This window comes from Pseudoliparis swirei, chromosome 9 (assembly GCF_029220125.1).
Source record: "Pseudoliparis swirei isolate HS2019 ecotype Mariana Trench chromosome 9, NWPU_hadal_v1, whole genome shotgun sequence".
In the NCBI taxonomy this organism is placed as follows: domain Eukaryota; kingdom Metazoa; phylum Chordata; class Actinopteri; order Perciformes; family Liparidae; genus Pseudoliparis; species Pseudoliparis swirei.
This window is the reverse complement of record NC_079396.1, coordinates 26986591-27011236: the sequence shown is the minus strand read 5'-3', so window position 1 is coordinate 27011236 and position 24646 is coordinate 26986591. Positions and strand designations below refer to the sequence as shown.

The 24646-nt window shown below is 44.5% G+C and overlaps 2 protein-coding genes across 3 annotated transcripts in view; one reads left to right on the top strand and one right to left on the bottom strand.

Annotated features, from left to right (window-relative positions):
- Window positions 1–11175, top strand: part of grip2b (glutamate receptor interacting protein 2b) — a 30686-nt gene extending 19511 nt beyond the window's left edge. Inside the window, exons 13-24 of one of the 2 annotated variants that reach the window (XM_056423569.1) lie at window positions 505–650; window positions 748–828; window positions 1198–1261; window positions 1521–1666; window positions 3697–3841; window positions 4017–4156; window positions 4543–4662; window positions 5366–5525; window positions 7051–7165; window positions 8070–8219; window positions 8597–8743; window positions 9441–11175. In XM_056423569.1, coding sequence (XP_056279544.1) covers window positions 505–650; window positions 748–828; window positions 1198–1261; window positions 1521–1666; window positions 3697–3841; window positions 4017–4156; window positions 4543–4662; window positions 5366–5525; window positions 7051–7165; window positions 8070–8219; window positions 8597–8743; window positions 9441–9629 — 1603 coding nt within the window. In that variant the 3' untranslated portion in view covers window positions 9630–11175. Of the gene's footprint in view, window positions 1–504; window positions 651–747; window positions 829–1197; window positions 1262–1520; window positions 1667–3696; window positions 3842–4016; window positions 4157–4542; window positions 4663–5365; window positions 5526–6418; window positions 6842–7050; window positions 7166–8069; window positions 8220–8596; window positions 8744–9440 lie in introns of those variants that run through there. The other variant, XM_056423570.1, reaches the window with a different exon arrangement.
- Window positions 11176–13804: 2629 nt separating this feature from the next.
- LOC130198910 (sodium- and chloride-dependent taurine transporter-like) overlaps window positions 13805–24646 on the bottom strand; it is a 60961-nt gene continuing 50119 nt past the window's right edge. Inside the window, exons 9-18 of the mRNA XM_056422015.1 lie at window positions 24074–24206; window positions 22985–23119; window positions 22194–22297; window positions 21961–22085; window positions 20637–20749; window positions 19729–19866; window positions 18510–18612; window positions 16794–16894; window positions 16508–16678; window positions 13805–15858 (exon numbers count right to left, since the gene is read on the bottom strand). Of these exons, the coding sequence (XP_056277990.1) occupies window positions 15703–15858; window positions 16508–16678; window positions 16794–16894; window positions 18510–18612; window positions 19729–19866; window positions 20637–20749; window positions 21961–22085; window positions 22194–22297; window positions 22985–23119; window positions 24074–24206 (1279 nt within the window). The 3' untranslated portion in view covers window positions 13805–15702. The remainder of the gene's footprint in view (window positions 15859–16507; window positions 16679–16793; window positions 16895–18509; window positions 18613–19728; window positions 19867–20636; window positions 20750–21960; window positions 22086–22193; window positions 22298–22984; window positions 23120–24073; window positions 24207–24646) is intronic.

The following is a 24646-nucleotide window of genomic DNA, read 5'->3' as shown; positions in this document are numbered from 1 at the left end:
TGTATGTGTGTGTGCCCTTGTGTGTGCGCATGTCTGTTTATGTGTGTGTATGTGTGTGTGCCCTTGTGTGTGCGCATGTCTGTGTGTATGTGTGTGTGCCCATTGTGTGTGTGTGTGTGTGTGTGTGTGTGTATGTGTGTGTGCCCTTGTGTGTGCGCATGTGTGTGTATGTGTGTGTGCCCTTGTGTGTGCGCATGTCTGTGTGTATGTGTGTGTGTGTGTGTGTATGTGTGTGTGTGTGTGCGTGTGCATGTGTGTGTGCCCCTTGTGTGTGCGCACGCACGCATGTGTGTGTGCCCCTTTGTGCCTGCGTGTGTTTGCCCCTTGTTTGTGCCTGTGTGTGTGTGTGTGTGTGTGCCGCTTGTGTGTGTGTTTGTTCACTTTTTCTCTATTATATAAACACAATAAATGGAAATTATCCAGGAAAAATCCATTTTAGATGCAACAAATACAAAAATGTAATAAAAACTGAACTCTTAATCGTGTGTGTGTGTGTGTGTGTAGGTGTGGCCTCCTGCAGGTGGGGGACAGGCTGCTGTCCATCAACGGGACCCCCACTGAGGACGGGACCCTGGAGGAGGCCCACCAGCTGCTCAGGGACTGCGCTCTGGCCAACACGGTCACCGTGGAGATCGAGTTCGACGTCGCCGGTAATCATCAGATGTTTGTGTTGATGTTTTATTTTGTTATTGAATGTTTTAGTGCATATATGTTTTAGTTTCCTCACAACGCTGTGCGTCTCCTCAGAGTCGGTGGTCCCCAGCAGCGGCACCTTCACCGTGAAGCTGCCCAAGAGGAGGGGGGTGGAGCTGGGCATCACCATCAGCGGTGGGTGTGTGTGTGCGTGCGTGTGCCCCTCGGGTATATGTCCCCTTGTGTGTGCCCCTCATTTATGTGTGTATGTCCCCTTGTGTGTCCTGTGTGTGTGCCCCTCATCTGTGTGCCCCTCGTTTGTGTGCGTGTGTGTGTGTGCCCTCTTGTGTGTGTGTGTGTCCATCTGTCCAGCAGGGGGCGGTGTTGCTCTACAAACAGACCGTCCTGCAGCTCTCTCCTGAGGGTCACGTGCTGTGATCATGAACTCTCTCCACTCACCTCCTGAATCATGGCGGCTTCTCTTCATCTGAACACACACACAAAACAAAAAAAAGTCTTTCATGAGTCCTGAAATAAAATTATTATTATTTATTTTTTTACCAGCGAGTAAGAAACCCGGAAAGCCCCTCATCATCTCTGATATCCAGAAAGGAAGCATGGCACACAGGTGAGTGCCATCGTCACGGCAACGCCCTGAATGTTGTTGTTGTGGCAAAAATGCATTAAAAAATATATATATTTCTTATATATATATATTTCTAATGTATATATATTTCTAATATATATATATATTTCTAATGTATATATATATATATATTTCTAATGTATATATATATATAATATATTTATATATTTCTAATATATATTTATATTTTTTTCTTCTTACAATTTTCAATATAAATATATAATCCTGTGTGTGTGTGTAGAACAGGGACCCTGGAGCCCGGGGACCGGCTGCTGGCCATCGACGGCGTGCGTCTGGAGAACTGCTCCATGGAGGACGCCATGCGCGTCCTGCAGCAGGCCGAGGACATGGTGACGCTGCGCGTCCAGAAGGACGAGGACAACATCGGTACGCCAACGTGACCTCGGGCATGGCCTCCTCCTCGCGTTCACACTTTATACTTTATTTTACTCTATACTTTATACTCCACACTTTATACTCCACGACGTGGCAAAGGACAAACTCCTGAAAACATATTAATAACCAGACACAAGAAATCTAGATCTAGTAGAAGCCAATCCTCTTTACTCCAGGAAATATAAAATCAACAGCGAGAGACAAATATATAAATATTTATATACATATTAGAAATATATATATATATTTCTAATATATATATATATATGTGTGTATATATACACGTGTGTGTGGATATTTCTAATATATATATTTCTAATGTATATATATTAGAAATATGTATATATATATATATATACACATACATGTATGTATATTAGAAATATATATATATATTGTGTGTGTAAATATATGTATTTATATATATCTTATATATATATTTCTAATATATATACATATAAATATTAGGGCTGGGCAACGATAAAAAAAAATAATCGCGATTAATCGCATGATTTCCCTGATTAATCACGATTAATCGCGGTTAATCGCATTTGTATACGCAAAATCCAATAATTAATTCAAAAGTAGTGTATAGCGCACTTCTATTTAAATGTTCTGCCATATGAATGAAAGTGCCATAACATTTGTTGTCCCTGTTAGAGTGAGACACCAGAAAACACTTTCAGTGCAGTTTGTCAATTCCTAGAACTTGACACTTATTTTAAATGTACTGCCATATAAACTAAAGTGCCATAAAATCGGGGGGGGGGGGGGGGCGGGGTGCTGAGATTAAACATCTCTCTTGTTCTGCCTGTTTTGTGATATACATGCCTAAAAGGTGCCTAATATTTCTAGACTGAAATAATATCGGCATTATAATTATTATAACTATGAGGATTTTTTAGTTGCCTATTTTGTGGAGCCCCCTCAGGACTTGGTGCCCTCCGCACAGCGCGTAGTGCGCTATGGGAGCGGCGGCGCTGGTCGTAGTTTATAGCACAAACAACAATGAACTAGTGGAGGCGGCAAGGTGCTCCGTGTTGCCAGATTGGAAATGGTGAAGTATCGTACCAAAGGCTCAAAATGGTTGTATTTGGAGGATAATTATCGTGTATCTGGCAACCCTGAGATCGGTCGACCAATGACTGTTCTCTATTCTGTCAGAGCTCACGCAAGAAGGTGGAACGTAAGGGAGATACCATTTCCACAACTTGTAAGGGGTAAATACTAGTTTATGAAAACCCAGAGAAACACAAATATCCGACGAAGCAAAATCCCGACGTTTTTGGAATCCCTGCCGGACGCATTTTTAGGTCTCAAAAGCAGGACATGTCCGGGGAAAGAGGACGTCTGGTCACCCGATGTCCAGTCGTCCCCATGAGAGCAACAGCACGTTGTGAAGCTGTCGCTTTGCAGTCCTCTCCTTTTCATACAACTCGTGTATTCTCCGTGTGATGTGTGTCTTGAGTCTCATACCTGCCGTCATTTGTTGAGATTCTCCATGTTTGTTAAACCGCGAATGACTTTCTTTTCCGGTTCCGCAGCAATCAGTAGCAGACTTTTACAAAATAAAAGCCTGTGAGCAACACACTTTTACAATAATAAAATAAATAATAAAACCTGCGTTAACGCGCGATAAAATAATTGTCGGCGTTAATTAATTGATGCGTTAACGCAAGATTAACGTGCCCAGCCCTAATAAATATACATACATATTAGATCAATAAATCAATCTGTATATAAATATATCTATATATTTATAATATATGTGTATACATATACATAAATATATATGTATATATATTTATAATATATATATTTAAATTATATGTATTTATATGTTTGAAGAACCATTTTAACTTCCATCCCTCTTTACAATATTCAAGAGCGGTAAAGTGTGAAATAAGGGCGTTAATGATCAGTTATTATTGCATATGTATGACATATGTAATTACACATGTATGACATGTAATTACACATGTATGACACATGTAATGTCTTTTCCGTCCCGTGTGCCGTAGATGAGTTTGAGATGTCGGGCTCCGTCGTCTACACCGTGGAGCTGAAGCGGTACAACGGCCCCCTCGGCATCACCATCTCCGGCACGGAGGAGCCCTTTGACCCCATCGCCATCTCTGGCCTCACCAAGAAGGGCCTGGCGGAGAGGTGAGGAGGGGTCAGAGGTCATGGGGGGGGGGGGGGGGGGGTATTTGAGAAGTTCTCGATAACAAGGAGCCTCTTTGTCCCGGTCGGCGCTCTGAGGTTCCGGCCTCGGTCGGTCTGAGTATAACTCCGCCTCCTCTGGGTGTGCTCTGATAACTCCTCCTCCTCGTCCCTGCAGGACCGGGGCCATCCACATCGGGGACCGGGTCCTGGCCATCAACGGCGTGGGCCTGAAAGGAAAGCCGCTGAGCGAGGCCATCCGCCTCCTGCAGGGGGCCGGGGAGTCCGTCACCCTGAAGATCAAGAAGCAACCGGAGCGTACGGCCGTTTCTTTCACTTGCACACACAAAAATACACATTTAAAATGTGAATAAAACAACAATAAGGGGGGGAAATGTCAAGAAAAATGTAGTTGCCTTGCAATGTCAATATTTTTGCCCTTTTTATTATTATTTTTAAAAATCTGTTTGTCTGCTGAAAGTACAATATTCTCCTCTTGAAAACAAACTTTATTGATAAAGTTGCACGGCACAAAATGTACAAACAACACACACAAAAAAATACAGGTTGTGAAGAAATGACTTTGAAATGGCTTTAAAGAAATGTTGTGTTTCTCATATAAATAAATACATATATTTCTTTGTTTACATATAAGAACAGGAAGTGCACCATGTGCTCATGAAATGATGTTCCCCTGTTCTCAGCCCCTGAGGGCCGGCGGCCTCCAGGACGGTTCCTGAGCGAGACGCAGCTCCTCAGCTCTCGACCCGCTGGAGACTCAGCAGTGAGTTCCTGGGACAGTGAAGCAGACGCCAGGAGCCAGGGTGAGCCGCTCTCTCTCTCTCTCGCTCTCTCAATCTCTCTCTCTTTTGCTCTCTCGCACCCTCTCTCTCTCTCTCTCTCTTTTGCTCTCTCTCTCCCTCTCTCTTTTGCTCTCTCTCTCTCTCTCTCGCTCTCTCGCACCTCTCTCTCTTTGCTCTCTCTGCACCTCTCTCTCTCTCTTTGCCTCTCTCACCTCTCTCTTTGCTCTCTCGCACCTCTCTCTCTCTCCTCTCTGCACCTCTCTCCTCTCTCTTTGCTCTCTCTCTCGCTCTCTCTCTCTTGCCCTTTCACCTTCTCTCGCCTCTCTCTCGCCCTCTCTCTCTCTCACCATCTCTCTCTCGCCCTCTCTCTCTCTCGCCCGCTCTCCACCCCCCTCTCTCTCTCTCTCTCTCTCTCTCTCTCTCTCTCGCACCCTCTCGCCCTCCCTCTCTCCCCCCCCCTCTCTCGCCCTTTCTCCACCCCCCTCTCTCTCGCCCTCTCTCCACCCCTCTCTCTCTCGCGCTCTCTCTCGCCATCTCTCTCCCCCCCTCTCTCTCCCGCTCTCATTTTCTCCCGCTCTCTCTCTCCCCCTCTCTCTCTCGCCCTCTCCCTTTCCCCCCCTCTCTCTCTCTCTCTCTCTCGCCCTCTCTTTCTCCCCCCCTCTCTCTCTCTCTCTAATGAGGTACCCGTTTGCTGTGTATTATTATATTCTCGTGGCCCCTTCAGGGACCTTCCTCCACAAAGCGTCCGACGCGTTGCTCAACCCTCACGAGTGGCAACGCACGAAGCACGGGAGCCAACCCGGACCCGTCTCCGCGGGTCTCGACCACCAGGGGGCGCTGTACGACGGGGCGTTCACCGAGGACGAGTGGGACCGGATGCCCGGGTAAGAGCTGAGGCCGGCAGCTTCCTGTCGGCAGCTTTCAGTGTTTTAGACATAAGGGCACATCCAAAAAAATTAATAATAATTCCCCCCAAAATTTAAAGCAGAAGCATAAAAACATCTTAATTAAATGTAGTTTCCACCACTGTTTTACATAGAATAGGATTTTAATATATCAAACCAATATATTTTAAAGACATATGACATTTATATATATATATATATATATTACAATCCTATTTTGTTCAAAACAGTGGTGGAAAGTACATTTAATTAAGAACCGGCCTTGTGATGTTTTTATGCTTCTTAATTAAATTTCAGAGGGAATTTTAATTAATTTTTTTAAATACGCCACATAGTTTTGTTTACAGATCAAACGGTTTTACACAAAGTGCATGTGATAGATGGTCATGAAATATAACAACACACACATTGTTCAAGATGAAAGCAACCTTTATTATGAATTATTACCCCCCCCCCCCACCCCAAATAAAAATCTATTTAGACCCCTTGTCATGTTTCAGGTCGTTTGCAAAGACGACAAAAAATCCCTCTAAATTTGTATCGTTTAAATTTTATTTAAGTAAATGACATCATCAGCTCGATGAGTTCTTAAAACAATACCACCTTCGTCCACAGGGGCCGCCAAATCAACACCAAGTTAAAGTTCCTTGTCGTAGCTTTAACCAGTTCAGTAGCTAAACAGGTCCAATTAATACATATTTCAAAATAAAAGCATAGACTAAACAACAGTACTTGTCCACCACGTGTCTGTAAGAGCTTCTCTGATTGGTTCTTTGGGTTCATTGATGAAAAGCAAACTGTCAGAATGCTCCTGGGTTCCTTTGTGTCCTGTGCTTTCACGTTCTTGTCCTTTTTGTTCTCTCGTTCCTCAGGTATTCTCTCTCTCGCCTGCTTTACTAACTGGGGCTTCACATAGATGCATCTGTCCACCCTTCTGTCCACATACTCTGTTTCTAAAGCGCCCGAGGACACGTCGGCCTCATCCGTCTTCTCACGTGACCTTTCACTGGTTTTTATTGCATCACATGCTTTACATTTTTTCACGTTTTACTTTTTTTAAACTCTTTTTAAAGACTTTGTCTCGAGGACTCAAATAAACTCAATACTGAGATTTTCAAAAGGGATTCTCCAGCAGGCGGCCCAAACTCCTCCTCTTCTTCTTCTTGAAGATATATATTCTTCTTCTTCCTTTGTTCTTCTTCTACCTCCTTTTTATTCTATCTTCTATCTATCTTCTTCTTCTACCATGTTCTTCTTTCTTCTTCTTCCTCTACCTTTCTTCTTCTATCTTCTTATTCTTTTTCTTCCTTTCTCCTTCTTCTACCTTCTTCTTCATCTACCTCCTCTACCTTTATCTTCTTCCTCCTTCTTTCTTCTACCTCCTTCTACCTTCTACCTCCTTCTTCTTCTTTCTTCTACCTTCTACCTTCTTCTTCTTCAAACCGGCACCGGCCTCCAGACCCTCCGGGCTGCTCTCATGCTCTGGTTCCTGCTGTTGTCATAGATACGTCAGCCTCCCTCGTTGCCACGGCACCCAGAACCAGGATGACGGCTTCTGGACTCGAGCTCTTCAGAACCTGGAGAGCTGCGGCCAGTCGGAGATCCTCCGGGAGCTGGAGGTAGGTCCTCCTCCTGTTTCCTCTCCTCCTCCTCCATCTTCCTCTCCTCCTCCTGTTTTCTCTCCTCCTCCTCCATCTTCCTCTCCTCCTGTTTCCTCTCCTCCTCCTCCATCTTCCTCTCCTCCTATTTCCTCTCCTCCTCCTCCTGTTTCCTCTCCTCCATCTTCCTCTCCTCCTGTTTCCTCTCCTCCTCCTCCATCTTCCTCTCCTCCTATTTCCTCTCCTCCTTCCTCTTCTCCTCCTCCTGTTTCCTTTCCTCCTCCTTTTTTCTCTCCTTTCCTCCTCCTGTTTCCCTTCCTTCTGTTTCCTCCCCTTCTCTCCTCCTGTTTCCTCTCCTCTTTCCTCCTTCTGTTTCCTCTCCTCCTGTGTCCTCGCCTCCTCCCCTCCCTCTCCTCCTCCTGTTTCCTCCTTTCCTCCTCCTGTTTCCCTTCCTTCTGTTTCCTCTCCTTTCCTCCTGTGTCCTCGCCTCCTCTCTCCTCTCCTCCTCCCGTTTCCTCCTCTCCTCCTGTTTCCCTTCCTTCTGTTTCCTCCCCTCCTCCCCATCTCTCCTCCTCCTGTTTCCCTTCCTTCTGTTTCCTCCTCCTGTTTCCTCTCCTTTCCTCCTGTGTCCTCGCCTCCTCTCTCCTCTCCTCCTCCCGTTTCCTCCTCTCCTCCTGTTTCCTCCCCTTTCCTCCTGTGTCCTCACCTCCTCGCCTTCCCCCTCCTCCCCTCCATCTGCTCCGTCCCTCTCTCCTCTAGCCAGATGAGTCGTTGGGTAATCTGAGAGTATAATCTGTTATTAAGGCCGAGCGCCTGCTGCCGCCGGGACAATAAATAACATCTCTGCGTACGCGGAGGTATTATTTATGTTTTAACCTCCTCCTCTCTCCTCCTCCTCCTCTCTCCTCCTCTCGGTCTCCTCCAGGCGTCCATGACGGGCAGCGCGCTCAGCCTGTACCTGGAGGAGACCAAGACGGAGGAAGAGGAGGACGCCGTTCTCAGCGAGGGAAGCCCCGCCGCGTGGCCCGACGCCCCTTCTGATGTCTTGGCCCCGCCCACTCTGGCGCTGCACAAGGTGGCTCTTGTTCCGCTCATCGGTTCCTCGCCCCGGTGGGAGGCGCAGGAAGTGCGTTTTAGTCGTTACAGCGGACCGTCAATCTCTCTTTTTTAAATTTTTTTATTAGCCGCGTCATAAAATTAGCAAAATAAAGTCGAGTATCGATCGCCAGGATTATCCAACGCCCCCAGTATTTAATAAAATAAAATAAATCATGCAAATAGTTTCATAGCCCGCGTGTGTGTGTCCCAATGTTTTCTAACATAACGTGTGGAGTCGCTCGCGCCTCGGCGAACACGCCACAAACAAGCAGCGTCCTGAGGGACGTGTTGGTGAAGACGAGCTCCCGTGTGACACTCTCTCTCTCTCTCTCTCTCTCTCTCGTGTGTCTGCAGGTGACGATGAGGAAGGACGTGGAGAGCCGTGACTTTGGCTTCAGCGTCTCCGACGGGCTCCTGGAGAAAGGGGTCTACGTTAACCTGGTCCGGCCCGACGGCCCCGCGGACCAGGCGGGCCTGAGGCCTTTCGACCGCCTCCTCCAGGTGCTCTTAAAGGAACATACACAGTTAGACGAGGAGATCAATGCTACGCTAAAGATAGAAGCTGCCCATTTGCTTAGCATAACAACTCGAGCTAAGCTAACCGTTTTCTGGCCCCTTATGTTAGCCGTTTAAAGTTCTTTATATATATATAATATCCTTTTTAATTATATATATTTTATAATATATATATATTATGATATATGTATACTATTATAATAAATATATATATAGTATATATATAATAATAATAATATATATAATATATATGCAATATATATATTATAATATATGTATATTATAATATATATATTATATATAAAATCCTTTTGATTATATATAATATATATTTATATTTATATAAATAAATAATTATATTTATAAATATATATTTAGATTTGTATTTTTGTTTAATTTAATTTAAGTAAATGACATCAGCAAGATTAGTTCTCGATGGATGGAAACAATACCACCTTTGTCCACAGGGGCCGCCAAACCAACGCCGGGTTACTTGTCGTAGCTTTAACGAGTTCTATAGTAAAACAGGTCCAATTATTCTATATTTCAAAATAAAATATATAAGAATTTATTTCACTACAGCATTAGTACATAAGCGCAATTACATTTAAAGAAATGCACAAAATATAAAAACATAGAAAACGTGAAGTCAAAGCATTTTTATTTAATGTCAACCCTCCAGGTGAACCGGGTCAGGACCAGGGACCTGGACTGCTGTCTCACGGTGCCCCTGATCATGGAGGCGGGCGGCGTCCTGGACTTGGTCATCAGCAGGAACCCGCTGGCGGCCGACGCCTCAAACTCTTCGAGCGCCTCGAGCGCCTCGCTGTTCTGCTTCCCGGAGCACAGGACCAACGCCGTCGCCCTGTGACCCTGCGAACACGGACGCTAGCCCCCTTTTTTAACACACACACACACACAGCATCCTCGCATAACGGCCACAGAGTGCACGTGCTCACCGCTGCCGGTTTTAGTCACTGTGTTCACATGATGCAGTTCAGAGGAGGCTTTGGCTTCAGGGCAGCCCCCCCCTCCTCCCCCCCCCCCTCCTCCTCCTCCTCCGTTCCTCTCCAGAGGCAAAGCCACATGTAGGCTTATATAACGGGGGAGTCATAGCTCCTGTCTGAGCCAGGATGTCAACGCTCATGCCGCGGCTCTGGAGAGTCAAATGCCACACACACACACACACACACACACACACACACACTCTCTGCATACATATAGCATATTTTGCTTTGATGAGCTTGATGCTCGCATTGCAAAAGACACATTTTTGTGCATTTTGTTGTTGGTTGTTCTGCACACGAAATCTTTCACATGCATATAGGAAACACACACACACACACACACAGGGTGTTGGGTGGACTCAAGGTCTAGGGCACATTGTGCTTATTTGCGTTCTTTCAGCCACGACCTCCCCCCCCTTGGAGAGCGGACAGTGCCTCCAAAGAGACAGAATGCTCTCTTCTACTTTCCAAATATCATTAGCTGTATTTCAAGGCCTCTCCTCGTCGGGGGGGTGGGGGGGCGACGTGTTCCAGAGACGTGTCGCCCAGTTCAGTTTCACTCTCTGCACGTTTCTTTTTTAAACACTTTTGCACATGACACACTTTTTATTATTTTTGTCTCTGTTCGTAACGCACCTGTGTTTTTCTTTTCTTTTCTACTTCTTCTTCTTCTCCACGTTGCACTGTTTGAATCTGTATGTGGCATTACACCAGAATGACTTATGGGGTTAGTAAGCGGATCGCATCCTGAACCAAACTGGAGAATTTAAATGCCTTTTTTATTCTTATTTTTTCTCAATGTTTTAGTGGTGAATGATATTTATTGTTTTCCACTCTGTATCCGTCTGGATCGATGTTCCTCTCTGGAGTAGCTGTTGTCCCCCACGAGGGTTTGTCCTCACAAGTATAGCTCTTCTTTATTACAAAACGGTACCGGGAGTAATCTTTATGAGTGCTTTCTCTCCCCCCCCCCCCCTTTTTATTTATTTTTATTTTTATCATGACATCATGTTTTTATCTGGCCTGCTGACCTGGCTGCCTCCTCCGGAAACGAGATCCGTGGTTTCACCGTCACGTTCAGAACCGATTTTAACGTCTTTAATTTAAATGTCATGTTGTATACAGAGGCCTATTTTTGAGGTTTAATATAAATGTATTCTCTTTTTGCTGTTGTTTAGCTGTACAATGTCTCGTGGTTTTTTACATTATTATTTATAGTAGATCTTCACATAAGCCGTGTGAGATGTTGGGATTTTTAATGTTTAATTTCCACATCCTCCCCGGGAAATATCAGGATTTATTTCGATGGAATGCCGAAAGATCTATTTCATATGATTTTTGTTAATTTAATTTGTTATAAACCTAAAGAAATGTATTTCTTTTTATGATGATAAAGTTCATGAAACCATAGCTCCGATTTCTCAGCTTCATTTGGCTCTCGCTGACTCAAAAATGCGTTTCCACAATTTTTGTATTAAGCTAAACTAACACATGTGTGTTGACTTTTCATCGTCAACATTTACATTCGTCCAAATGATTAAAAACAGAAATACCTGCAAAAAGATTATGACGATACCATCAGCCTCAGCTTTGTTTATTGCTACCGAGCAAATGTCACGCCAACGCGCTTAAAACTTCGATGGCGAACACGGCTAACGGTGTGCTAGCACGTTAACATTGTCATTTTAATGAGCCACAAGCATGACTGTAATAAGCCGTCTCCAAAATCTACACTCGTCGTGTACATTTTGACAAATGAATTCCAGGACGTTAAACCAAATTTCCATGATTACATTTTTTTTTTACATGAAAAAGTTAGGAAATGTCGTATTTAAACTAAGAATTCCAAAGCATACAGTATGTACCGTGTGAATGAACATATTAATATAACAGATTGACTTTTCCAAAACGTATGGGTTTTTATTTTTTTCCCAATGACTTTTCCAGACCTGGTTATAACCGTTTTTAAATTCAATGTCTTTTCCAGGTTTTCCATGACCGTACGAACCCTGTGTATGAACGACGTGAAAAGTGTTGCACTATTTTGGCTGTAAAAAAGGTGAAATGTACAGGTATTGGAGCATTTCGGTTGCCTCCTTCGGCCGGCGTCAACGGCTAAGCTAACGGCGTTTTACCTAAGGTGGAACGAGAGGAACTTCATTCTCCACTCAGGGACTGAGTCATCGATATCTGCTCAATGAAAGACGTTTAAATACAGATAGCTATTTCAAGCGGGGGGGGGATCTAAATGTCTCGTGATATGTAGAATGATTTGATCAAGCATTTGATCAAATCAGGCGGAGTTGATTGAAGGGACGTGATCACGTTAATGGAAACGACGATTGACGTTGACGGCAATGTTTCGATTAGTGGGTAAAATCGGTGGCAACAGACGTCTCCAAACCAGAAACTAGAGGCTGTGCACACAGCGTGTAACGAGGTTATCTGAGGGCTTAAGATATCAGTAGTACTGATTTGGACGGTTTGTTTGGCTAACGGAAATAATAGCATACACACATGCTGTTGTGTACCTCACGGTGTATGACTTTATATATGACTGTTGCTTACGTCTCAGCCGCTGCTCTGTATATCACTTAAGACTTTCCTCTTTGACAGAGCTTATAGTTAGGGCTGAATCAGGTTCACCTGGTCCAGCCCCTTGATATGCTGCTATAGGCTTATAGCTGCCGGGGGACGTTTAGGATGCACTGAGTACCTATCTCCTCTTTTCTCTCCTTAGGGATGAATTTTCATCTCTCAATCACACGTTACTAACTCTGCTTTCTCCCCGGAGTCCTTTTGACTTCACGTCTCATGGGGTCATCGGACCCTATGAGACGGCATAGATCCTATCTGCCTGATGGATCGTCTGGGTCGTGGAATTCCTGCTCCTGACTACGCCACTGTCCTGTTGAGACTCCGCCCACTCCTCCTCCCCACCGCCATCTGCCTGATGGATCGTGGAGGTCTCCATCTCGTGGAATATGCCTACTATGAACTATTCATACACTCTGTCATATTCATTGAATGTATTTTAACTCTAAATCTGTCCTTCTGTACACATGACATCTATTGTTCTGTCCATCCTGGAGAGGGATCCTCCTCTGTTGCTCTCCTGCAGGTTTCTTCCCTTTTTTCCCCCTGAAGGGTTATTTGGGAGTTTTTCCTGGTCCGATGTGAGGTTTTGGGGCAGGGATGTCTATGTGTACAGATTGTAAAGCACTCCGAGACAAATTTGTAATTTGTGAAATTGGGCTATACAAATAAACTGAATTGAATTGAATATTGTTTTGGACTGTGTGTTTGGCTAACGGCTAACGGCCACCAGAACTAGCTGTACACATTGCTGTACCTCTCTGCAACTCGGTTGAGTTTAATTTGTGCTTTTGGCAATGCAAAGATTAGCCAAAGATTGTATGAATGTCTTGTAGGACGAGTTCGAGCCGATCGCCTGCATGCAGCGGCGCTTCAATTTCAGTTTGAATGAAGTGTGTTTTGTGACACCTTACAGACCGTTATAGCGCCTAGACCTCCGGGGAGGTTCGTGAATTGAGGGTTGTATTCATTTAATCAAACGACACAGAAGTGGTCCTGAAAGACACTCTACTGAGTGCACCTTTCTGTTGTGTTTTGATCGCCGTGTATTTGTATGTGTGCGTGCGTGTTATTCGCATAAGTCAAAAAGTATTAAACCGAATCGCATGAAATTTGGTGGGATGATTGGTTATTATCCGTGGACCATTTGATTAGATTTTGGGATCGATCGGGTCAAAGGTCAAGGTCATGAAAAGGTCAAAATCTTCTTTTTACCATAGCGTGGTCAATTTATATCCAATTGGCATGCAACTAATGCCAAAATGTTCATAATTCAATGCCCAATCTTGTGATATGCGAAGGTATGCGCTCTACCGAGTGCCCGTTCTAGTTTTATAGTGAATTCAGCCTTCAAATGTAAATACTTGTCACATAATAATAGGAATAAATTATATGGGAGGAAACCATTAATATTGAGAGAATAAAGAATTCTTGAGAGACACAATCCGAGGAAAACATGTTTATTGTAATCTATATAGAAATGATGCAATGTGCATCTCAAAAGGGGACAACTGTGAGACAAAAATACTTTGGTACACTTGAATCTCCAAGATCTTAACAGACAAAAGCAGCGCGGTACTGTGGTGGCTACTGCACATCGCTTCAGATGTTTGTATCTTAACTGTGCAAGTTGTTGAATTATTGAACAATATTTCTAAATTTGACGGTGCATCTCGAGTGAGCAGAGGACGCCATTGCTTCAATGAATATAATACACGCTGAAAAATGTAATCCCGGCTCTCAACGTATTTAGAAAACAAATTGAGTTTTTCTGTATCATGGTGATGTTCATATGATGTACAGTATAAAATTGTTACAAAAAGGCATATGTGATTTATAAACAATTCAAATTCTACAATATATAAATGCCTAAACCGAACATTAGAAACTAGAATCCAGTGGTAGTTCAGCAGAGCGCATCTGCTGTTGAAATGAGCACAATGGATGTTTAGAAAAAATATATTTTTAAACTTTGATAGTGATCTCACAGATTCTTCTCAGAATATTAGACGTCAGATTTCTACTCTATTCCGTCATCGACTTAGCAAGTAGACAACTAGATACTGTATCTCAAAGTTTACAATATCCAAAAGTTAAGAAGCTAAAAATATTTCCTCCTGAAATAACATAACCTTGCAAGAATCGAAACAAATACTACAATTAAAAAGGTTAAACATACATATAAAGTGCAAAGAGAGGTTTCAATGAATGCACTGGGACTGACTATAGTAGTCACACAGGCTGTGTACAAATAATTCTAAAAATGCCACTTCCCTTTTCCACCGACTTCCTTTTCTTCTTTTATTATGTAGTCTTGTTTTTTTGAAGGATGGATCTCATTTGGATGGATGCATTTCTCACAGTATTTGGCCAAGGCCTTGTTCAACTTGTAACTTTGAAAAGGATGTCAAGCAAAGATTTAACTCTTTCCACTGCATATTGCCACTCAACAGAGACGTGGGTGGCTCACGTACAATCATTTTCACTGCAGGGGTGACTGACGACAACAACAACAACAACAACAACAACAAGACATTAGAAGTTAGCTTGGGCAACGTGAGGGAGTTTAGACGTCTTCTACTCTTTTTTTTTACGCGGTTAATTGCTCGTTTAGTTTCCTGAATTTAAGTGAAATGAGAATTTCTTCTATTTAACCCTTGTGTTGCCTTAGGGTCATTTTGACCCGAATCAATATTACACCCTCCCCCTGCCTTAGGATTAATTTGACCCCATTCAATGTTTAATGTCGGTGTTCTTTCGGTAGTCAACAAACAAACATAAAGTGCCTCACACTTAAACTTGGAAAACAATATTAATTCTAATAATTTTCTGGAGGTTTTAATTGCTGGCGTCAAATTGAACCCAAAGGGTAAAATATGTTAGTAAATATAAAGGTAACAGGAGGGTGAAACATTGAATCGGGTCAAAATGACCCAAAGGCGGGGGGAGGGTATAATATTGATTCGGGTCAAAATGACCCTAAGGCAACACAAGGGTTAAAAAAAATAAAACAACGAAGCAAATTCCTCATCTCTTCTCCGGAATCAACACAATGGTAGTAAACATTGAACACTTTCTATCTCGTAATATTTAACGTGAGATCAGTGCCGACTACAGCAATAACAATTGTAACATCAAGAATATCGATATAGTAAAAAAAAAATACAAGAGAAAAAAACCCGACAACATTACAACAATAAAATATATAACTCTCCGTAGAAATCAAAGCAGAGCATCTCTAACGTGAATATATCTGATGATGTAAACCTACCGTTATCGACGTTAGCAAATATGATAATAACACAGAAAGCACATCGATCGTATTCCTCTCACAGAGAGCGCTCACATCATCGTTTCTACGACGGTGTGGGTGGGCTTCGTCAAGCCATTGTTCCCGTTGGGGCTCAGGAGCTGCGTCAGCTCGCTGCCCTTCACGTTGTACTCTTTCGGGCGAGAGCTCACGCCCGACTTCGCCGGGGCGGCCGCCGCTTTTATCCTCTGAGGGAAGGAGACGGGAGAGAATTTTAGGAGAGAGATCGCTCGCGTAACTCGAGGGGTGTCGGCAATCGAATTCTCAGTGGAGAAACAACGTGATTGCGACCTCTGTAGCCACGTTGGTTTGAACCTGAGAAAAGAAGGTCCACAGCCGGGCTACGTTAGCTTAGCATAATAACTGGAAGCATGGGAGAAATGGCTAAGTTATCTGGAGCTACAAGCAGCAGCCAGTTAGCTTAGCTTAGCAGCAGCCAGTTAGCTTAGCTTGGCTTAGCTTAGCACAAAGATCGGAAACAGACTTTGTTGCCCAATAGTTCCACCGGCATTGAACTAATGTCAGTGAATATTAGTCAATAGCTATAAGCTAGTTGGAGAGTATGACTAGCCATATATATATATATATATATATAATGTATTTGAAAACTCCAGCGTTTACCTTCTGCAGTACAAGTAGACGTTAGCGGTTAAAGCTAACAGAGAGATGACCGTCTCGGTTTTAAACAAACGAGAGAAGATTTGTGAGCTTTAGAGGTGCCGGTTTTGGTTTGATTTCATTACTTTCAGGCTCTTTAAGGACGGCTAAACTCCCGGCATCGAGCTTTAGATTTAGGGTACCGGCTTGCAAGAGCGACGTCGTCTTTAACAAGCTCACCTCGATCAGGGATCCATCGAACTGTAAGATCTTGATGACCATCACCATGGGGATGCAGATCATGGAGGACATGGCCAAACACCAGCCGAGGCCGATGGCCCAGTCCGGGTACTCGTACACCTTGTTGTACTTCAAGGGCTTGTACTTCACCAGGGAGAAGACAAAGCAGCCCTGGAACACAAACACACACTTTCAATAGCACAACTCGTGCTCTGCTCCTGCGACCTCGGGGGAAGTTCATCTTGTCCACAAAGACAATAAAGGGGGGGGGGGCGTGGCCTCTCACCATGCAGAGGACGGGTGTGACGACGGTCCAGCTCCACTTCATCCAGGAGTTTGGCCGGTAGCCGATCATGTCCTCGACGGCGTCGTAGAAGTTATCCACTCCTATTCCAAAACAAATAACGACGGGACCATGTTTCAGCAAACACGGCACGAGATAGCGGAGGTCCGCTCCATTCCCGCGCTATCGTTGTGTTTCGTTTTTTTATTGCAAAATGACCTCCGTGTCGACCTCTTATCTCCGGCGTCTGCCCTTAAACGTCAGTTTATCTCCACCGGGTCACGTATACCGTTAGAGTGTAAACAGCCTCGGCTTCATCCTCCCTCAGTGTTCATTGGAGTCAACTGTGTGTTTAATGGCATAAGGAGGGGTCGTGTGCAGCGCTGACGTCTCGTTCATACGCTCCTCCGTTAACAATAACTTCTTCTATTCGGGTTTTTAGTTCCCTTCCCACATCTGCTAAGGGACTACAGATGAAGCGCAGCAGCTGGGGATGTTTGATGCTGCTACAATGGCATCTTTTGTGAACACGATTTTTTATAAAGAGTGCTTTGAGAAGTCTGGGCCGCTGGTTCCCAACAGCTTCGACTCTTGATAGGTTGCATATGTCCAACCACAGAGGTGAAACTCTCCAGTATTCCACATGAGATATGCTTTACTCATTTATGACTATACAAGCAACATTTAAAAGTTAAATAAGTTTAATCATTAGTAAACATTGTGTCCAACTGTGTTTGAAAAGTGTTTTTTTTTTGGAGGATTATTGAGGGAATACGTGTCTAATGTTTATTTTAAGGGGAATTTTTCATATTTTATAAGTGAAGAATGTTTAGTTTTTAACCACTCGGGCATATTATAAGAATATTATGAGTTTTTATGTTGAGGGTACGTGATTTTTTTCCAACGTAACCTTTTTTTTATTGGAAGTATTGTGTTCCGATATGGACCGTTATTCCAGTCATGGTGTTATTCAAAGCGGTAGTTGAGGAGTAGAAACAATTAATTATCAGTTTTGTTCTCAGCCTCTTAACCAGAGTTATTTGGGGAAATATACTTAGCGAAAACAATTTTCCAGGAGAAATGCTTCTGTTTCTTATTCTAAATGTCTTTCAAAACAAGCAAAGAAAAGAACAATACAATTATGTCTTTCGCTGCCTTTCTTTGCTCTGGTAAAAAAAAAGGCCCTCCCAGGTGCATGCTGGTCCTCCACCTGCCCACTACAAACACAACCGCAGGTGTTACCACAAACAAAACCTGAAAACTAACTACACAAAACTAATTAAAACTGTACAAATAACTCAAATCTAACTTAACCGTGGGCACGTCTTTGCTGATGCACGATTTATTGCAACTAACAGAAGTTTCGCAATAACACTTTTATTAGACGCGGCGTTGCATTCAGGAACAATCCGGCTTTTCTCTCCCTCATTAGTTTAAACCTTCGTCCTGCATCAATAATACCAGGTTGTAATGTGTTGGGAGGCAACCCCTTGATAGCCAATCACAATCCTGCACCCCCTCCACTTCCCCCCCCACCCCTTCGTCCAGTTAAAGTTATTTACTACTGACGTGGGAAGAACCACAAGGACACCTTTGTTATCCATCGAAAGACATCACTTGTGCCTTTATTTTGTTTTTATTTTTCTCAACTGTTCAGAGTCGTTACCTTGACAAACGACACACACGGTTACAGAAAATAAAAAATTGGCCTCCACTTACCATAAACCCAGGATACGGCGATGCATTCAAAGAATGCAACCCACAAAAGGCACACACCACTGGCTGCATAGTAGTCGAAGAGTTGAAACACGTACATGCCACCCTGGAGAGAGAAAAGAAAGAGGGGAGGGACACAATGACCTCTGGTGTGGGTAACTGAATGAAACCATGCAGATAGAAGTGGGTATTGGGTAGCAGGTGTTGGCTGTTGGGTAGTGGGTGTTGGCTGTTGGGTAGTGAGTGTTGGGTAGTGGGTGTTGGCTGTTGGGTAGTGAGTACTGAGTGCTGAATGTTGGGTAGTGGGTGTTGGGTAGTGAGTGTTGGGTGTTGGGTAGTGAGTGTTGGGTAGTGGGTGTTGGGTAGTGGGTGTTGGGTAGTGGGTGTTGGGTAGTGGTTGTTGGGTAGTGGTTGTTGGGTAGTGAGTGTAGGGGGTTGGGTAGTGGGTGTTGGGTAGTGGTTGTTGGGTAGTGAGTGTAGGGTATTGGGTGTTGGGTAGTGAGTGTAGGGTGTTGGGTAGTGGGTGTTGGGTAGTGAGTGTTGGGTGTTGGGTGTTGGGTGTTGGGTAGTGAGTGTTGGGTAGTGGGTATTGGGTAGCAGGTGTTGGCTAGTGGGTAGTGGGTGTTGGGTAGTGGGTGTTGGCTGTTGGGTAGTGGGTGTTGGGTAGTGGGTGTTGGGTCGTGGTTGTTGGGTAGTGGTTGTTGGGTAGTGAGTGTAGGGTGTTGGGTAGTGGGTGTTGGATAGTGGTTGTTGGGTAGTGAGTGTTGGGTAGTGGTTGTTGGGTAGTGAGTGTAGGGTGTTGGGGAGTGGGTGTTGGATAGTGGGTGTTGGGTAGTGGGTGTTGGATAGTGGGTGTTGGGTAGTGGGTGTTGGATTGTGGGTGTTGGGGAGTGGGTGTTGGGTAGTGGGTGTTGGATAGTGGGTGTTGGATAGTGGGTGTTGGGTAGTGGGTGTTGGGTAGTGGGTGTTGGGTAGTGGGTGTTGGGTAGTGGGTGTTGGGTAGTGGGTGTTGGGTAGTGGGTGTTGGGTAGTGAGTGTTGGGTAGTGGGTGTTGGATAGTGGGTGTTGGGGAGTGGGTGTTGGATAGTGGGTGTTGGGTAGTGGGTGTTGGGTAGTGGGTGAAAGCTGCGTGTCTTCGGCGTTAGAACCAAGCGGCCTTCTTCCTGTTTTTTGGGGGGTTTTCCTCGGACGGTGACAAGCGGCCACCGGGGAGCGAACTTACCTTCGTTACCATGGCGAGCCCCAAGAGGTAGCTCATGGAGCACATCAGGGCGATGAAGATCTCCCGCCGGTAACCCTTCCTCAGGACATCAGGGTACAGATCCACGATGGAAGTGATCTGCCCTTCCACTTCGACGAACTGTGGGGGACAAAAGCAACTTTTAAAGATCTCTTGAGTGTGTTTGTGTGTGTGTTTGTGTGTGTGTGTTTGTGTGTGTGTGTGTGTGTTTGTGTTTGTGTGTGTGTGTGGGGAGGGGGCTGTCGTTCTGTAGTCACAGTGGCTACAGAATGAGAGCCGTCTTTGTGGAGCAGTAATGAGCGTTTAAACTCCTCTCTGCAGCTCATTGCTACCGAGACACAACAGAGACGGAACAACAGTGCATCACTGTCTCTCTCTCTCTCTCCCTCTCCCCTGTGTCTCCTCACGGGCGACATCATGCCGTTACAAAGCTGTTTCTCGTTCACGAAGTAAAAAAAGCTTCTTTGTTGTCAAACAAAAAGCTCCTCACACAGCAGTGGCACGTATGTGTGAGCGACGTCGACAATATGTTGCATTCAGGGAACAGGAATCTGCATGAAATATATGGTCTCACACACACACTCTTGGACATTGCCTCATGGGTATTACACGTACTCCGGTCGTTGGCCAGACTGACTTAGCCCCGGAGAGTAGAATTACACTTGGGGAGGCAGGAAATGTGACACGGCCGGAGTATCTCGTCTTAATCAAAGCCCGTCGGCCTATCATACGCGAGCTAACATGACGGCTCCTTGCTAACAGAATGCTTGGCTTTTTAGCGCCTGCTAAACTTAATTTGTGGCGTTAAAAAAGGGGGATGTGGAGATGTGTATCAGTAGAGAGAGACACTTAATGTGTTTTACACATCGGGGTGGGGGGGGGGTAATGACCTGGCTGTCGAGGCCCAGGAGCAGCAGCATGATGAAGAAGAGGATGGCCCAGAGGGTCGGCATCGGCATCATGGACACGGCTTTGGGGTAGGCGATGAAGGCCAGACCGGGACCTGGAGGGAGGACACAGCGGGGGTGGGGGGGGGGGGGGAACAGGGTCAATACTTCTTATCTGGTTTACAGCTCGGACGACATGAAGAGGATTCGGGGGGTGGAGCTAGAGAAGCACGAGCCAATAATTTACTAGGTCTATATCAGTATCCTGATTGTAATGTGTTAATATTCGTATTAAAATCAATATTCCGTGCCAATAGAGTTACGTTGAATGGAGATGAAGACGTGTTTATTCTGTGTGTTGAGTGGCTTTAAAGAAAGAAAGTGGTATTTGTTCTTCTTTTAACTTATAAAGTTAAATAATCCACAACCACAGTCAACTCTTTTACATTGTACATATAACATAATTCAGCTGTTTATACTGAATAAGACACACCCAGAGCCTTCTGCACATGCTCTTCTTTAGAATATGATCCATACTGCTGCTTTATCGTTTGGTGTAAAATCACATGTAAAACTATAAATGCACCTTTTTTTTGCTACCGTTTGCGTCATCTGGCCTTTCTGGTACTTAATGAGAGCAAAAACAATCAAATCTAAAACTAAAACCAAGCAGATGAGGACTGCAGCAAAGCAAAATAAAACATGTCAACATGGTCATAATAATAATAATAATAATAGGAGGCACAATGTCAGCAAAATGTTAAGGAATTTCAACAAATGAATTTTGGGTTTTCCGTGTTTTCATATATGATATAAAAAACTTGTACACGGCGTCATCGTCACACACGTTGCAGTCCGATTGTAGTCTTGAGGAAAGCAAGAGTTTTAATAATTTGAAAGTGAACAGAGGCGAAAATGCGAAAAGAAGAAGCATCTCCTCGATTAAAAATAAAATAAGACTGTAAAATAAAAGGTGGGAAAACAGAGGCGGGAAAAAACGGAGGCGGGAAAACGGTGGCGTTCCGACCTCGCCAAATCTTCTTTGCAATGTCCCCTGGCCAATGAGACGGCAGGCTACTTAAATGATGAGAGCGAGTCGTTACCGTAGCGATGAGGAGTTTGTTGTGTAGCTAACACGTGGCCCAGTGTTTCTTGGGAGGCTTTCGTGGCGTTGCTGATACCTCCACATTTCAGCATCATCGTTTTCCGCGACGTTTCTTTTTTTGCTGGATCGGCTCTTTTTGTAAATTTTTCCAGTCGTCTTTTTTTGGTTTTGGCAACAGCGCCCACCTCCGCTGCTGCCATCCATCACCTCGGACCCTCGTACCTGACTCTGCCACATCGGCAATGTCCACCCCTTGTTCTTGTGCCATGAAGCCCAGGACGGAAAATATTGCGAAGCCAGATACAAAACTGGTGGCGCTGTTGAGGCCTCCCAGCAGCAAACAGTCCCTATGTCACACATACATCATGGAGGTTGTTAATGGACACAGGCGGAACCGAAGTTCCCATTTTCACACACACACGCACACGCACACACCCAGCGGAAACACAACTCACCTGTAGCAGTTGTACTTGTATTTGTTGTAGCTCCCCAGCGACGTCATGGCACCCAGGCAGATGGCGTAGGAGAAGAAAATCTGGGTTCCCGCGTCAATCCACACCTGAAGGGGGGGGGGGGGGGCGAGAAATGGGTTTTACAGGAGTAGATGAGGTCAAGCTGGTCGTGAGATGGGTTTTGCAAAGCGTAAAGGACCCCAAAGTGTATGTGTTAAATGTGCGTTTGTAACAAATGTGTTCTTTTTTTATTTTTTAAACATTAAAACAGAAGTGCTTTTATTTTGAAAAGACAGGAACTGACAGAAAGGGAAACACGTTAACGTAAGATGACCAAGTAAAAAAAAGGACAAATTATGGAAGTTTAGTTCCAATGTGTTAAAATAAATGCATCGCCTAAATGTATGGTGCTTTTATTTTGAAAAGACAGGGAACTGACAGAAAGGGAAACACGTTAACGAAGGATGACCAAGCAAAAAAAAGGACAAATTATGGAAAATTAGCTCTGAGGTGTTAAATGCATTTACTTGTATGAAGTAATTAAAATGTTAAGGGGGGTATGACTTTTAGCTCTCATTTAGCCGCCCTTTTTTTGCCGCCTTTCTTTCCCGCCGAGACAAGTTTCATAAATGGATTTTTAAATTGTAGGAAAAAGTGTTGAAAAATCTCTTAAGTGCGTGTTAACTGCAGACATTTAAACCACAAAAGAAGCCGGTAAGCACAAAGATGCTGAGACTCGTCTCTAAGGTGTTAGGACCGATGGAAGAGGAGATAAGAAGAGATATTGCTCCCACCTCTGGGTCTTGCAGGCGGGTCAGGTTGGGGTAAAGGTAGAATTTGATCCCTTCGGATGCTCCGGGCAGCGTTACTCCGCGCACCAGCAACACGATGAGCATCACAAACGGGAAGGTCGCCGTTATGTATACCACCTGGACGGGTCAGAGGAGCGGTTAGTACCAAACACTGAGCAGCAGTCACCTTATGACTCATCAGCCCAGGAGATACAACTGCTTCCTTTTAGAAGTTCTCCTTTCTACGTTGGTGGTCAGGAGAGAGAATGGAGCTTTAACACATGACGCATAGACTTCTATACAACCAGAGGAGTCGCCCCCTGGTGGTCAGGAGAGAGAATGCAGCTTTAACACATGAAGCGTAGACATCTATACAACCAGAGGAGTCGCCTCCTGGTGGTTACGAGAGAGAATGCAGCTTTAACACATGACACATAGACTTCTATACAACCAGAGGAGTTGCCCCCTGGTGGTCAGTATAGAGAATGCAGCTTTAACACATGACGCATAGACTTCTATACAACCAGAGGAGTCGCCCCCTGGTGGTCAGGAGAGAGAATGCAGCTTTACCACATGAAGCGTATACTTCTATACAACCAGAGGAGTCACGCCCTCGTGGTCAGGAGAGCGAATGCAGCTTTAACACTTGAAAAATAGACTTCTAATTTCTGGACAAAAACAAGATTTTTCTTCTGTGACATTTCTTTTCTCTACGTCTTTTCCATGACTGAAGGACGGGTCAACCCTTTTTTATTTTAATGCACGCGAATCACAACAAGGCACCTGGCGTTGAGCGTGAAAAAAGAAAAACCCACAAAAAGAGCTTAACGGGGTTCTGAAACGTTTCGTTGGCTCCGGCCCGTTTCCTGACAAAACAGAAACAGAGGGGAGGCTGAGCAGCGTCAGCCGAGTGTTTTACAGCCGACAGCGAGTCTGGCCAACTAGAAACCTCAAGTACGAGACTCTAAATCAACTGAATTAACTGCTTTCCGGGGGCATTTGGCTTTCCTCTGAGCAACAGTAAGAAGAGAAAAAAAAAGAGGCCAAACAGACTCCGGGCAGCGCGACGCGTCTCCGTTTCAAGCGACTCACTTTCCCCGTGGACTTGACTCCCTTCCAGATGCAGAAGAAGCAGATGATCCAGACGGCGAGGAGACACAGGGCCAGGTCCCACTTCAGGGGCCCGGTGTCCTCGATGCCGCTGGAGATGCTCAGGACGTTGCGTCTGCGGGGGGAGAAAACAGCAGCTTAACGGCGGGTTTTATTTTGAAGGATTAAAAAATGACGAGGAACGCGGAGCGAACGCGGATCACGTGTCGACCACAAGGACGATTAAAGTGGGAAAAAAAGATGTTTGGCTCTCGAAGAAAACGGGTCCGGTATTATATTGGAGCGAAAAGAATCGTTCACAATTTACGTTCATGCTATATATTTGACTTTCTATTTATTTTTAGCCGGGCTAAAAAAAAGACGATTAAAGTCACATTTATAGCGTGAACACAAATGGTGAACGATTCTTTTTCGCTCCAAAGTAAATACCGGACCCGTTTTTTTTTCACGTGCCAAACATCTTCCTGACACAAAAATGTCCTTTTTCAAACAGGAAGAAGAGTTTGAGACCCTTTTCTTTCTTCGTCTCTGGCGAGTTGTAATGCTAAATATTTC